Raw genomic sequence first — 16,320 nt, 5'->3', positions numbered from 1 at the left:
TTACCACCTACACCCAAGCTGCCATGTGTCTGTCCTCGGTGACTTCAAAGACTTGAGGAAGACTTCCAACTCCCAGCCTGGTCTGCAGTCCATCCTTCTAGAAGTCTAAAAAATTATAATGTCCTGGCCAACTGCCATTTCGGAAACTCTGAGTGCTGCCCTTGGCTCTAAAGATAAGCATCAACTACTCCTCATGGCTTCCATTCAGTGTCTTCTTACACACACCATCTCTGGAGCTTTCTGTCTGCCCAGCAGCCTACCACCTTTCACTGATTCCTGTATTGATTCTTGGTCATCCTTCAAATCCCAGCTCACATATCCTTTCCAAGTGGGAACTACCTCTGACCTGTCTGCATATCTCACACCCTGTTTCTGGGTAGTTCCCAGGTTTGATGTAGGAGACTCAGGAAAATCCTTGTTACTTCTAGGGCCATGAGATCAAGGAAAATGGGGACCCGGTCTGCTTTGGCTCAACACGCTTTAGGGCATTGCCTAGAACTGGTTTAGAACATCATCTAGAACAGATTCGGGAATTTGCAAACATTCTTCTAATAAATAAAGGTGCAACAATAGGAAGGAGGAGATCAGATAACCCAGACATTCTGAGTCCGACTCCGCAGCCTAGGAAGAAATAATGTTTTGCATGCCAGGGAGAGCTGAAATGCATGTACTCTTAGTCAAAGGAGGCTCAAATGACCAATTCTTTGGATTTTTTTTTTTTAAATAGAAAAAATCATTCCCACTGTCTGCTCTTCACACTGAGTTTATTTTTAGGCAGCACTCTTACCAGGCCAGGTACCATCAGAACCACATTATCTACCTGACCTATTTACGCTTTAAACACAAATACCATTAAAATGTCTCCACTTTATAGGTGAGGAAATGGAAAATATCTGTACCACAGATCTCAACCCATTTCTTCTTTCAGAAACCTCAACTATTGTAGTCTATGCATGAAAATGTCAAGCACAGAGGGATAGGTTCTTAATTAACAGTTTCTATTTACAGCCCATGTCATCCAGATTACAGCAATCAATGAGGAGCCATTGATCCTGGGCAATATGTTAATCAATTATCAGGAAACACCTATCACAGCCTCATAAGAGGCTAAGTCAAGTTGCTTCAAAACAGCTTACAAAGTCATGTAAGACTGAGAAAGGCTGTCTCCTTATCACATTAGTGGGTCTATTTTGGATTCCATTTTTGTTTTATCCACAAACAATAGAGAGCTGTGAGTATAAGGAAGCTAATGATGAGGAAGTGGTCTAATTGCATGGGACCAGAGAGATCCAATGACAAAAATTACCTGTCAATTAAGACAAGTTACAGGGAGTATCAAAGTTACCTATTCAAACTAGCCCATTGTACGGTGAAAACAACCAGAGTCCAGGGCACATAAGAACCTATACTCCGTCTCTCGGCCAGTGTCTCAGCTAGTGCTCTGTCCATTTCCCTGTGCGGGCAGAGAGTTCAGAGGAACAGAGTTAGAACTCTATCTAAGTCTTGCATGTGCTTGCACAAAAGGCAATTGCCATGCCCCAGGTATTAAATATAGAATGAATATGAGGCCTAGGAAGGAGCTGAGAAAAACATCAGGGCAAAGCTTGAGTGAGCTACCAGGAGCAAGGCAAAGGGGCTGCATGGCAGCCTTACATCTAGTGAGCAAACAGAGGTGTTTCTCTGCAGGGCGATGATGAGGCATTGGCTTTTCAGAAAACTCAGGCAGCAATGAGTTCACATAAGGACAGGCTACAGAATAGGAGACTGGTTCTAACTCTCTGCCTCCCACTTACAGAGAAAGATTTGGTTGGCCCCAAGGTGTTAGCTTTCATATAGTGGGGAAAAGCTTCTAAGAAGGAAAAGGCAGAGTTTTGTGGACTAGAAGGTCTTGAACCTAGAGTTGAAGCTTACTGTAGCCTATATGAGGGAAGTTGGTGATCCATGTGACATGTCCTAAAGAAGAAAAGAAGAAATTGCAGGTGGATAGAAGAGAAAACCCACATATTTTTCTTGAAAAAAATCAATACCTTGGAAATTTCCAAATCAAGACTGCTAACCAAAATATTGATTATCTGAGCCATGGAGTTTGGCCCCCAAGGGTCCATGGGCTGGATGTGGGGTCTCCAATGTGGCAGAATTAAGAGGTGGGGCCCAAAGAAATTTGAATAATTTAAATAAAGTTTAGTTTAACTAGTATTGGATGTGTGGCCTTTGGGAAGGATTAATGCTCTCCTTGTCAAATCCTGCCTGGTTCTCGTGAGAGCGGGTAGGAATCAACAGAACAAACCTGAATCCCCCCAGCTTTCAGTCTCATCATGTGATCACTCTCACATATGCCTCCCCCACAATGCCATCCACCATGTTGTAATGCAGCCCAAGTGGCCCTTACCAGAGGCCCCGCAGATGGGACCATTTGGTCCCAGACCTTCAATCTCCCAAAGTGTGAATTAAATAATTTTACTTTCCTCATAAGCACTCAGCCTGGGTCATTTTGTTGTGACAACATACAATGGAATAATTATTTATAAATCTCTGTTTCTTGTTACCATAACTACTCATACATTGCTCTTTCTAGTTGTTGATGCTTCAGTGTCTGGTGCCTATGATTCTGTTATGAGAAATCTTTAAAGGCATATCTTAGACATATAGGAAGATGAGGATGATGTTAAACAGGATGTGAAATATTTGTTCCAGAAAACAGACTCAAAAATGGATGGGTGAGGCTTCAGTGATAGCTCAGCAGTTTGGAGATTTTGTGCTTTTGCAGAGGACCTAGGTTCAACTCCCAGCATCCCCATAGCAGCTTGCAACTGTCTGTCATTCCAATTCCTGAAGATCTAATGCCCTTGCCTGGACTCCATTGGTACTGGACATGCACAAGATGCATTTATACACATGCAGGCAAAACCCTCAGACACAGAAAATAACAATTTTTAAAAAGAAAGAATGGCTAAAAGATAATGGCCACAATTCCTTAACGCCAACACTGGACTTAGCCTCCTTCTAGGTGCTATGCATTGCTATGATTCTCAAAACAACCCTAGCAAGTTATCATTCTCTTCTTGCAAGGATGAGGTGACTGTGGCTCCATCATAATGTGGAGGTCTCAGGAATAGCCTCTCCAGTAAACGGCAAAGCTGAGAGTTCAATCTATATCCATTACCTTAAATGGAAGTATCCAATCCCTAAGCAGCACTGTATTACTGGCAATGAAAAAGGAAACTGATGGAAAGAGGAAGGGAAAAGCTGGGGGAGAAAGAGAGGAGGATTAGAACCAATATGATCGGGAGCAGGAAACTTAGAGTCATCAAGAGCCACAGAACGCATTTGACTGTATGGTCCACTCTACAGGCAGAGTGGTATGTTCCGCATCGCCCAGGGATGAGAAATACACACCGGAAGTATTTCAGGAAGAAGTTTCATTCCTAAATCAATACACTATTTGGACTGGCTCTTCCACAGTGGCCACAAGTTGGGTGAACATGGTTAAAACGGGAAAGCAGATGGTAGAAAGGTTCTGATAGGTAGCCTAACCAGATAACCAGAGATCTGTTGGTTGCTCACCCATGGCTCTCACCAACTTGTTGGGGAGGAGTATGATTGTGAGTGCAACCCTGAGTTGGTCAAACATTATCCTGTGGTCTTTTGTTTTGTTTTTTTGTTTCTGATTTTCCCTAGACACAAAGGCCTTTCTTATGAAGAAATTCCTAGAATGAAAGTAAAGTGCTAACTTCAGATGCGCCTACTTGTTACTAGAAAACCCCAATTCTAAGAATTTTGAAGAAACAGCTAACAGCTACTAAGAAACTTTTATTAGCATCCAAGTTCACTGAAGGCTCAGCAGGAATGATCATGCTCCTGAAAGAAACAGCTTACTTACACTGAATGGCTACAAGAAAACAAGCGGTATGAACAAGGACGGTGTTAGGGAGACCCTACACAACCAGTGAGATCTGGTGAGTCCTGTGATCTTTATCTGGTCTACCTCGACTGACTGACCAGATACAGGATCATGGGACTCTGAAATTAATCCTGTGACTGGATGAGGTTTTAGTTTTAGTTTTTGGTTTTTTTTTTTTTTTCATCTAGAAACACTTAACATGTAAGGTCATCTCTACCCCCACATTTGCAAAAGAATAATTAGACACAATAAAGTTTGATCGGGTCAGTGCTATTGGGCTTCTGTGGTTCTAGTTAAGTCAGGACTCAACTCTTTTCCGTGACTCTGATTGGGCAAATACAAGAACATCATATAGCCAGTGAATAAGAATGCTCAAGTCTGAGGTCTAGCGGAGGAGGGTTGCACGCAGCATCCTTACAAACAGGGCCAGTCAGACCACTTCCTCTCAAAGGCTGCCTTTATTTGCATCGACTAGACCAGGGTGTTTCTGTCTGGTTTTATTTTCTGGCTTTGCTTAAAGTAGAATTTTAGTGCCTCCCATATTCCTGTACCCAAACTCTCCTGAGTACTCTGAAAACAGTGGGAGTACCTTAATTGGGGTCTTATTTTTCAGTTCTATGATATTTCCTTTTCTTTTTTTTTGAAGGGGAAAAATTCCAGTGACATTCCATAAAGACTCACGATTAGTTTACCAATCCAGAAAGGCAAACCCCACCTCTTGAGGTAGTATAGCTGTTAAAGAAAATTAGGTGTGACGTGAACTTCTGGGAGTGGGCAACAGAGGGGCTTGTACACTCACAATGCCCTGAGCAGTTGTTTAGATACAAAGAACAGAAGGGCATTGAGACCCCTTTTCTCTCCCTTCACTGGTAAGCCTTAACAAACGCAGAGGTAAATGGAGGGAACCACACAGGCTGGGAGGCCAGCCATGACTAAGGACCCTCCACAAGGACAAGCCATATGCCAGTGATCAGGAGGCTCAGAAGTTCCCAGTGAAAACCACGTGATGTCACTGTAACTATTAATAGCCAAGGAGCCTTTGTCCTGATTTCTTTCTATTTTTATTTTTCTAACATAAGAAGAGGTTATATTCTCTCCTAGCATACATTTCAAATGGCAACTTCTCGTCAACTGCCCACAGCTGACAGCATGAATGCTTTGGTTTCTTCAAATTCCCACACACGAACATATCAACACATTTTCCTCCGTAATTACTTCCCTCAGCTTGCAGATCTGCTGTTTTTATCTTGGATCTTAATCCCAGTGTGATACAGATTTCCCCAGATGTGAGTTCTTAAACTGATCACAATTTTTGAATGGTTAAAAAAAAACTTAAATAACAGTGGGTTGGTCAGTACTTAGGGGTTTTTTTTTGTTTATTTGTTTTGTTTTTGTCTTAATTTGTTTTGTTTTGTTTCATTGTGTGTGTGTGTGTGTGTGTGTGTGTGTGTGTGTGTGTTTTGTTTTGTTTGAGAATTTAAGTAATGTAATGGTAGTGATTTAAAAAAAATTTATGACCAGGTGGCTCTAGGGTATATTTTGTTGAACACTGATTAAAAATAATTTCTTCTAAATGAGACCTGACCACAAAATGGAACCATTAATGAGCAAGGACATTGTCACTAAAGCGGAAACCGTGGCTGACTGCTTCTGGTACCTCCCACTCCGCAAGCATTTTCTTCTTCTCCTTTCTTGTTCTTAATAGCAGGGTAAATAAGCAACCAGCGAGGCCTAAATGTTTTCGGCCAAAAACAGAGTCCAAACTCCTCAGAGGAAACATTTGGCCTCTGTGGTTTTATAATATGTTCCAGAACAGCAAGTCCAGCGAGGAACACTGTGAAAAACTCCCATCCCTTGGAATGACGGTGGCAAATGTTACAGTATCAGAAATTTCAATTGGTCTTTTTTCCTGCAAGCTCATAATGGGGCTTGTAAGAAAAAAGAAAGACAGACAAAAGGAAAGAAAGAAAAAAGAAAGAAAGAAAAGAAAAAAGAAAAATTACAGTGTTGTGTGGAAGTTCTCATGGGAAAAATGAATGGCAAGAAATCCTAAATTTAAAAGAAACAGCTAATCTGCTATTTTGATTGTTCTTCAAAACTTACGCTGAACCAATGAGCCTAATTAAAAACACTTGGCCCACTTCTATAAAGCATCATAGCTTTCTCTATGCTTCGTTTGTATACACCACAAAACTCCAGATAGACTTTTTTTTTCAAACGCTCACTAACAAAGTGCTGACTTTGTTGGGATGGCTGAGCTAATTTCATGAACTCAGTGTGAAACCTGAGCTAAACAAAATTGTGGTAATTTTCCTTAATTTGTAAAAGTGATTGGAGTGCAAACAAAATTTTCCTCTTGGGTCAATCCTATAATTTTCAATTAACTAAAACTAATCGGCAGGCAGGCATCAACCCTGTATTTTGTTTAAAGGGCTGGGAGGCATTTCTGAGGGTCAAGATATATTAACTGGGTTTTTTTTTTTTGTGTGTGTGTGTGTGTGTGTGTGTGTGTGTGTGTGTGTGTGTGTGTGTTTCGTCATTGTGAGAGAGATAGAGACAGGAAGACTATGAAGCATGCTTGGTTTAGTTCACAGTATAAGATTGTAGGAGAAAACACTTTGAGGTAGGATATCACAGCAAAAAAGAAATCTGCCCGTTGAATTATGTGGTTTAATTAGGATGTACTAACAGAACCAGCTCTGTGCTCCAGACCCCTTTGTGTGAAAACAACTTCCCATCCACATGGGTAGGCCTAGTGGACCTTCAACAATAAATGGAGGGGGAAAAAGCTGTGACTAGATCATGGATGGAGCTAATAAGGTGATGTGAAGCAAAGAGGCTTTGAATTTATTATGCCACGTGTAGTCCTCGATGTCAGGCTGGGCCTCACCTTTGAGCATGTAAGAAACAAAGACTCTCGTGGTCCCTCCACCCCTTCCATAGCAAATTCGGAATGGTAAAAGAACCCTGGGTGTTTGCTTTGCCTATTACATGTATTTCCACATCCTGCCATCCCAGATCCTGCCTGATTGGCTGTGCCTGGTAGGAGGGATTTCAGATGCACCCTGTAACCCTAGCTGCTTACCACAAGGCAGGGCCATGTGCCAATGCTGTTGGGGGTGGGGGTCACGTGAGGGGGGGGGAGCGGGGGGTGCAGCTTACTGGGGAAAAAAAAGCATCAACCCAGAATAAACTATGAAAACTACCAAACGTGTTTAATTCAAGTGTTGCAAGAGGCTAGAAGAAATAAGTACTGTTCATTAAAGCTCAACCCTGTTCCATAAAGCAAACTCCCAACAAGCTGGCCAAGCTACTAGAGAGACCTTGGTCCTGTCTAGTACTGCCTGCCTTCTCTTACTTCTCATGTTATTTCTCTAAGTAGCTAACCAATTATTTCATCATTCAAAACCATTACACCTACATAAGCTTTTAGTAATAATAATCATAGCAATATCTTTGGTCCTATATCTGTTGAAATGGAGAAAAATCTGTCTTAACAGAAACAAGTTTTTTAAAAAAAAAAAAAACAAAAACTTGCATTTACAAGATCAAGTAAAACAAACATCTCATGAGGCCAAGCCCCTCTGTGATGACTACCTGTAGTCATGCTTACCTGTATAGATGAATCTGCCTGGAGTCCCTTTGCAGAATTGCTTGGACTTGTAGGACAATGTGACTTCCACAACACCGGGGATGTGCCGAGGAGGTGTCTGCACACGGATGGCGTGGGGAGTTATCAACTGCAGGAAACATGGAAGGGGAACGGTCAGTGCAATACGTAAAGTACTCATGTCCCAGCTGCCCTATCGGCTCTCCATAAACAGAGCTTTAAAACACATCATTAACCTGTCAGTAGACACAATCTGGATGGAACCTGTAGGAAAGACGCTGACAACAACATTTACAAGTGCTCTGAGTGCAGCCACACCAGCATTATCTGGCTTTTCCTTCGCAGCGGCCCTGGGTTTCCTGGTTTGGAAAGGGAACCTGGCCTAATGAAATGGTTTATCTCCCACAGGATATCCTTTGGAAAACCTGTTTGCAACAGATGCCCAAATCAGAGCAGAGCTTTGCCATGCCTCTCCATGGGCCTGGTGTTTGAACTGAGCTCTTAAACACATGGAGAGTACAGAGGTAGGAAAACAGTAGGCCCAGGCACTCTAATTAGCTGCAGAACACGTGTAGGAAACACCCTGAAGACCGTTTGGCACATTAACTACCAGAGGCACAATCAAAGCACTTTAAAGGGGAGAGCAAAGGATCTGCCTCCCTGGAATAGCTTATGGCTCTGGCTAACCTACAGGTCCTCTATAAAGAGAAATGGAAGGTTTGGAAGAGGGCTGTTGGATGGCCACCCTTCCACCACGCAATATTGCATGCGCAATGAGAAAGTTCATTTCTGAACTCTATTGGCAATCAAATTATACTATGGAGCAGAATGTATTTTTTATTACTCTTATCTCAGTTTATATAAAGAAAATGTTATTAATGGTCATAAAATGGGCATTATCTGGTTCTTAAAAAAAAAAAAAAATCCAGCCCTGGCATTTGACTGTCTGACCTGTGATGGAGCTGCATTCTAAAAGTTCTCCCTCTATGAGGTCAGTAACGGCCCCCTGAGCTCAATGCTGTGGCCTAGTCTGAACACACGGTGGTCAGAACATCCTCTCTGGGCAGTCTATAGTGAGGCAACACTAGCTTATGTTTATGCTATTGGATGGCAACAACACAGAAGGGGGCCTTATTTAAATGTGCAAACCACCTAGTTCAAATGTTTTGCCTGGGAATCATGAGTGAGGCGATGAGAAACCAAATACAAATACAGCCCACCGAGGGACACTAGCTTGTACTGGGCAGAAGAACGAGAAAGTTGTCAATGCCAAAATCCACAAGGAATGCTGTTAAATGTTCCAGGAAACAGAGAGAGGGCACTGGGGTAAAGTCATCTTAGGAATCAGAAATGCTTTAGCCTCTTCTCTAGAATATAAGGGAAGTCTGAGCTTATGGGCTAGAGAGTCACAAAGAAATAGTTCAGTAAGGCTATGCCACAGTGGAACTCTGGAGACCAAGTTCATTGCCATGGCTGGTGTTTTTGTGGAAAGCTAAGGTTCACTTACAAAAAGCAGCAACAATATTGCCTTGAAATTTTGCCCTAGGCTGGGGAGCTCATAACTTCTAGAGGAGAAACCTACTATTATTATTCTGCTAAAGAGACAGAGTATCAAGCTACCTTCTAAATATGTACCTCTCTATACCCATAGGTGAGTGCAGCTCTCAGCCCTCATCAGAGATGCATCTTTGTGAAGGGGACAACAGTTAATACAGAGACTCACAACTGGTCAAAGTGCAGAGCGTAAATGTCTGTGAGATGATCAGCCACAAAAGGAACATTGGGATCACACTGCCTCCCTCCAAGGCTCAGGAAACATCACATCTACCTCTAGCTGAGGAGCTACTGGTAGCTGATGGCTACTAGTGAAGGGAAAGTCCATTTTCTTTACAGATGTGGCTCCTGGTAGTTGAGCATGCTCCAGTTAATGGCCCTGCCCATGTATACAGGGGCAGCACTAATTAGACTCAGATTAAATTTTTAAAAAACCAAAAAAAATAAATAAAAGTACATGAATTTGGGAGAGGGTTTTCTAGGTGTTGCTTGGTGTGTGTGTGTGTGTGTGTGTGTGTGTGTGTGTGTGTGTGTGTGTTGTGTGTAAATATGAACAAATTATATTATATACATGCATAACATTCTCAAGAAATAGATAAAAAGAAAAAAGTATTCTATTCATATTGAAATCCTTCCAAAATGCTTTGAATGTGCTGTCTAAAACATGCACAACATATGTAACATAACTTAACCTTGATAAATCAAGCTCATGTTTGGAATCGCTTGTCTTATATCTTGCTGAAATACAGAAAAACACTAAGTGACTAATGAAGAATACAGTGGTGTTTTCATGACCTAAAACGCTTCCAAATAGTTAAGCACTTGAAATTATTTCTGTTTTATTTTGTGCCTTTGTCCTCTGCACCTCCTAATCTGCACTTATAGTCTGTAGGCATAGAAACAAGGAAATCAAATTTAATGCTGTATAAGGAACAAGAGGGGAACTAGGTCCAGGTAATTCTTGCCTGCCTGTGCTCAGCTTGTCTCTGAAGCCTGGCTGCATGTTCTCTATACAGTCACTTTTACTTGATTTTCAAGAAAGAGCGGTCTGCCTCTTTATAGGAATTCAGACGATTCTGACATTTATGCTCTATATAACTCTTAGAAACCTATTTACTGTTTGCCATTGCAAATCCCCTGCTTATTTTTCTCCCATTAAAGTTTTTGAGATTAGGAGAAGATCTTGAATTCCTATGTCTATCCTTAAAAGATACGTAATGAGGGGCTGGAGAGATGGCTCAGTGGCTAAGAGTATACTAGGTCCTCTTGCAGAGGACCTGGATTCAGTTCCCAGCATCCAACATCCACATGCTGGCTCATGACCATATGCAATTCCAGTTCTAGGAGATCCAATGCCTTTATTCCTGACCTCTATAGGTACCAGCTATGGTACATACATACATACAGGCAAAACATTCATACACACAAAATAAAAAAAAAAACAAATTTAGAAATATGTTATGAAACAAATGCCTTCCATACATGATTTTCTAAATATTCCTGGAATAAATTCATGTGTAAATGCTTTCATAATTCCATTAGGTGTTTGACTCCAATAGGTATAATAATCCTTACATGAGTCCGTTCTTTTTAACCCAGTAATAATTAATACATTCCCCAATTAAGTTACTCTCAAAATGATGACCCAGCTAGTTTTGCACTCATATCCCAACATGAGCATGAATTGCTGCCTATATTGTTTCAATATGTTAAGAAAGAGGAGCACTTCTAAAGGTCTGTGGCTCTGATAAAAAAATGATGAAGTAAACATTTTAAGGTATTGAGGAGCTGGAGGGATGGCTCAGTGGTTAAAACTGCTTGCCGCTCTTCTAGAGAAACAAGTCCTTGGCTAGCTTACAACTGCTTTAAATCAATCCAGTTCCAGAAGATCTGACATCCTCTTCCAGTCTCCTGGGGTACTGCATGTGAGTGCATGCACGCATGTGCACGTGCACAAGCACGTGCGTGCACACACACACCCACACACACATAGTCATTAGTCAAAATAAAAAATAAATATAAAATTAAAAGAAGTTAAGACAGTAATAATAAAAGATCTACACTAAAAGGGCATTTTATTCCTAAACTTACAACTTTAGATGTGATTTATCTTCCTTGTGTGTATGTATGCTCATCCCTTATGCTTACACAGGAAGTAATACTGTAAATAAATTACTGTGGGAAAATATTATCAAAAATGAAAAGTAGAGTACTGCCAGTTTGGAGTACTATGCATGCCATGTGATTACAGAGGGACCAGATATGTAATAGCACAGAGGAAACCTCAAAGGGAGGCAGTGACATGCTAACAGACATGACCTCTGGTAAAGTGATGGGTAGCTTTAGCTTCCTCTGGCTGACTCTTCTAATTTCTCCAACTCTTCAACAGTAAAAACGTGTGACTATTACCCTCAGGGGAAAACATTAGGCACTGTGTAAAGACGGAACATTCATGGTCTCTTCATGGCTTGGAGAGGCTACCAGGCCACCAGTAAGCAAGAAATGTGGCCCCCTCAGGCTGCCTAGATGAGTGTTTGTCTTCTCCAGACTCCGATAACAGGGATGGAAGAGCCCTGTGGAGTGGAGCCAAGTGACACAGGCTCATTATGGACTACGGGTGGTTAGTGAAGCCTCTGTGAGAAAGACAGACCCAGATGTGGCGGTGACGAAATAGGGCCCCTCATGACAGAAGCACTGGGCAGAGCAGAGAGGACACAGAGCAGATGGAGCAGCTGCGCATGTGCAGGCAGCAGTCTGAGCAAGCCACCTGCAAAGTCTGGAAGGCCAGAAGAGGGTCTGTGTGTGGCCTCTTGCAGCATCAGAAGGACATCAGCAATAGGAAGGCACAATCCCTGAGCATTTGGAGTTAGAGAGGAAAACAGGCTGTAGAATGCTGGGGAAAGTCATGCCTTTGGGAGAGCTGTCTTCTCTGAGGGGCCATGGCATGTGCTCTCCATATAGCTCTCTAGTTCTCAATAAGTAATGATGGCAATGGCCTAAGCAGCAATGACCTTTTGTGGTCTTCTCACCATGTGCTCAGCACTAGCTTGAGCTCTTTCAGTGACTTACGCCCTATAGACTTCAGGGGGCAGGTATGGCTATTAGCTGGTTCATAGATAAGGAAAGTGAGTTTGGGGAAAGTTTAGAAACATAACTAAGGGACCAATTAGAAGCAACAAGCTCCCCTGACTAATGACCATCATCATAATGCCACAACTGTCTGTCTCTCTCTCTAGACTGCTTATCATTTTTCCATAATTTCTGTTCCGCGGACTTTACACCATCTCTCTGCCTTTGAAAACATCAATTGCATCCCTAGTACATCCTTTAGCCTCCATGTCTGGGAGTATGGGAAGCACAAAGAACAGCCGTTCTCCCTGTGAAGCTAAGCCGAGAACAATTCCCCAGCAGAACTCAGAAGCAATTCCACCATCAGCCCACACGCATGTCTTCCAGCCACTGGCATGATATGAAAGAAAAGCAACAGGAAGTTCTGAGCCATGTGCAAACAGATTACTAGAAAACACACAAATGATTTCAAACTTTCCCCACCAACCTTCAGACCCTGAACTACCTGCAACATTAGAAAGTTGAATTAAAAAAAAAAAGTCTAAAACAAAGAAAAACTCAAAGGAATAGAGAAAAGGAAGGGGCAGTTTGTGGTTCTCTGGGAAATTAATTAAGACTAATCATCAGAAAAAAAATGGAGTGGGATCTAGGTCTTTGATTCACAGCATCTGTATTCTGCTCTGCTACTGTTACTATCTATGCCTCAGTTTACCAATTGAATCATAGGCTATATGAGCTCAGATCTTCCCTGTGGGAGCTGAGAATAATATTAAATATGTTTTGTGTTTGGATAGTGCTTCTCTAGGGACTCTAAAGTGCCTTCTAGATTAATTTTTTAATTTATGTATTAATAATTCTCACAGCATTCTCCCTCCTTCTCAATTAGAATGATAATACCCATCTCTTCTGAGATAGGCAGGGGGTGCTGAGTGATGGACATGGAAGAGACACTTAAATAAGGAAGCTGTAACATAACACATAATTAAAGCTTTGAGACCAAATCTACCTTCGGAGCTTTAAGGAGATGTGAGTGTCAGTGGCCAAAGAAATAAACTTACTGTCCTTTCATTCTGGAACATTCATCTTTTTGTAACTAGAAATGGCATGGTAAAATGTTTTTTTTCAGGGCCAGAAAGATGTCTCAAAGGGGTGAAAGTGCTTGCTGCTAAGCCTGGTGTCCCAAGTTCGATTCCCTGGGACCCACTCGATGGAAAGAGGAGAACCAACTCCCACAAATTATCCTCTGACCTACACACACACACACACACACACACACACATCACTCTACACAAATAAATAAATGTTTTTTTTTTAAAAAAACTAACTTATTTTAGGCCTTCCTTCAGCAAGCTAAACTATGAAAAGTGTACATTCCTGAGGACAGCCCCGCTCAGCCTCCACTTGGGCCTCCCGGGTTCATCTGTGTATTTTGGTTCATTCCCACCTAATCAGACTTCTCTGGCATTTTTAACACAGATCTTTTCATTCCACAAGAGTGCCTGTCTGGGCCTCAGAATGTGAATTCTCAGAGAAAGAGAGAGCGAGCAGGCAGAGGCATTGAATAGTGCACATACACTCTGGTTTCCTTTCATCCTTCCAAGAAATAGCTAAAACCAATGTTTAGCACAGAGGTCTGTCTCATGAAACCCCAAAGATAAACTTGTAAGGAGACCTTTGAAACTCAATCTCAGGAATTGAGTTCCATGGGGGAATTAAACCTAGCTTCTGAGTATCCAGTGATGCTTCTGAATGCTGTTGGACACTTCTCTTACCAGAGAGCTAGACATAGATATAGAGATGATAGATAGATAGATAGATAGATAGATAGATAGATAGATAGATAGATTGATAGATAGATAGACAGACAGATATGTGTGTGTGTGTGTATCTGTCTGTCTGTCTGTCTGAGGTTTGCAGAGGAACTTCCCTAGCTGTTGTCTGTGTTCCTTGCATAGACTATCAGCTCCTTGAAGATATATGATTGGTGCTTTTGTTTTTACTGGGACCTTGGAATAAGTCAGTTCTCAGAAACTACTCATCAAACACTGAATGAGCAAATAACAAGATGCCTAAAATACCCCTCATTATTAAGGTAAAGATGGAAGAAATTCCTCTATGAGTGTTCAGAAAAGAAATACTCAGGGCTAAGGGCATAGCTTAGAGTAGAGAAATTGACCGGCATTCTTGAGGGCCTGGGTTTGATTCCATAACCACCAAAAGAAAACAGAAGGAAGAAATGACCATTGCCATTCCATTCAGAATTCTTTCCTTTTCCTAAAAAAAAAAAAAAAAAAAAAAAAAAATACAAATAAAAACAAAAAGTTTTTGACTTGGCTACCACAAACCTCCTGGTATCCTCATTAAGCATTCCAAAAAATACACTGCCTAGTTCTTTGAGCCAGGAAGCTAACCGTGACCCTCAATCAATGCAGTTAATTGTATCAAAACAGAAGAGCAATGAGATCGATTTCCAAAATAACAGATTGAGGAGAAAGGGACTAAAATAAACATGGTGTACTTCAACTGCCTCTGGTTTTGTGGGTTTATTTATTTATTTATTTTGTGAGTTGTTGTTTAAATAAACCTTCCCCAGCTCCCTTCCCAGGATGTAGATCTCAGGCCAGCTGGGCTTCACCAAAAACTGGATTGCATCCTGACAGTGTGTGAGCTGGAGAGGAGCTGCTGAGCTGAAGTCCAGCAGAGACTCACAGGGCAGCTCACCCCTGGGTCTAAGCAACGTAAAGACTATCTTCTCAGAGGGTTCCCGCCATATTCAGGCCAGCAAGACTACGGTTCCTGACTCTAGCCTGTCTCCAGTTCTGTGTTCCTGCCTCTTTGCTTAGAAATTAAAATATAGGAAAAAGGAAGGCCCCCGTGCAGTTATAGAAAGAGCCAGTTACTTGTTCTCCAGCTCACAGTTTACAGGTAAATTCTGCTCGTGAATGAGGAAAAGAAAAAAATAACAAACCATAGTTAAAGGCCAAAATACTGACAGGGAATGAATCTACCCTTCACCAAGAGAGTTTTCGGGTTCTTCATTGGTATAGAGGATATCAAAGCAGTAAGATACAGGCTCATTTAATATACATGTGATATAGTCCATATTTGCATATTGATATACTGGTATTTACACATATATTCAGTAATGTGTCCTTTTGCACGTCCCTTCAGAGAGAGAGATAAGTAGACTCTGTAGAAAATTGAAGTAGAACCTCTTTGAACACCATGGCCCTACACCTGCTCGGGCTTGATGTCTTTCGAGGATGCATTATGCACATCCTGCTGTTTTAAGTAAAGTTTTAAGTCTAGCTGCCAGCTCTCTCTTAGTGATTCAGAGCTGAGCCACCATGCTCATGCTTATGAATAGTCATCAATATGCTGCCCGATAATACAGTTCTCTGTCTGCTTTTTAGACTTTCGAGTTCTGCCCTCGACACAGGTCTGTCCCTTCTGCTGTCACTGCGCCTGTTCTGAGCCACCTGGCCTACTCTGCGGCTTCCTAACTGCACCTGGAGAAAACAGACAGCATACTTTTCTTTTCTTCTTGGTCGAGCTCTATCCTGAAATTCCATGGAGGTTACACTAGTTTTACATGATTTACTAAATAGTGGGTTTCGCTATATTATTAGACGGTTGGAAGATGGCTCAGGACTCAGGTGGGCTTGAGTTCAAACCCAAGCTTTGCAAATAAGCAGGTGGGTGGCCATTGGGAAGTCATCTAAGCTGCTGACTTTCCATTTCACATGGGAGCCTGGGGTGGGGAGGGACTAGTTACAAATCACATAAGTACCCATTATCAATATCTCAAACAGAGCTAGTTGGTCTGCCTCTTACTCTTCACCATTTCCACTCGATTTCTGATAAGGTATTGATGTTCATATTTGTCATCACATGTATTATGTATTAATGAAAACTGTTGTATCTATTTAGTAGTGATTGAAACATCATCAAATTGCTAAGGAACATCTGTTTGGAAGGAATGAACGGATGACAAAGTAGGCAGAGTCATTCAACAAATACAATACCATTGGTTTTAGGGGATTTGTGTTAGGCACTAGGAGGGGTTAATCTGAATTTTACAGGGACACCACCTTCAAGGGAGAGAGAAGATCCTTCATTTAAACCCCTAGACTATTTCTATCTATTTAAAAAAGATGCTAGCTCTTTTAGAAATGATTCCCCATAA

General features: G+C 41.6%; 1 protein-coding gene across 2 annotated transcripts in view; it reads right to left on the bottom strand.

The window, feature by feature from the left end:
* Positions 1–16,320, bottom strand: part of Ebf1 (EBF transcription factor 1) — a 389,967-nt gene that overhangs the window by 74,003 nt on the left and 299,644 nt on the right. For both annotated transcript variants that reach the window (XM_059270378.1, XM_059270379.1), the window contains exon 10: positions 7,515–7,641. In XM_059270378.1, the coding sequence (XP_059126361.1) occupies positions 7,515–7,641 (127 nt within the window). The remainder of the gene's footprint in view (positions 1–7,514; positions 7,642–16,320) is intronic.

This window comes from Peromyscus eremicus, chromosome 8a, assembly GCF_949786415.1.
Source record: "Peromyscus eremicus chromosome 8a, PerEre_H2_v1, whole genome shotgun sequence".
NCBI lineage: Eukaryota > Metazoa > Chordata > Mammalia > Rodentia > Cricetidae > Peromyscus > Peromyscus eremicus.
The sequence above is the reverse complement of the archived record's forward strand: the minus strand, read 5'-3'. Positions and strand labels throughout refer to the sequence as shown.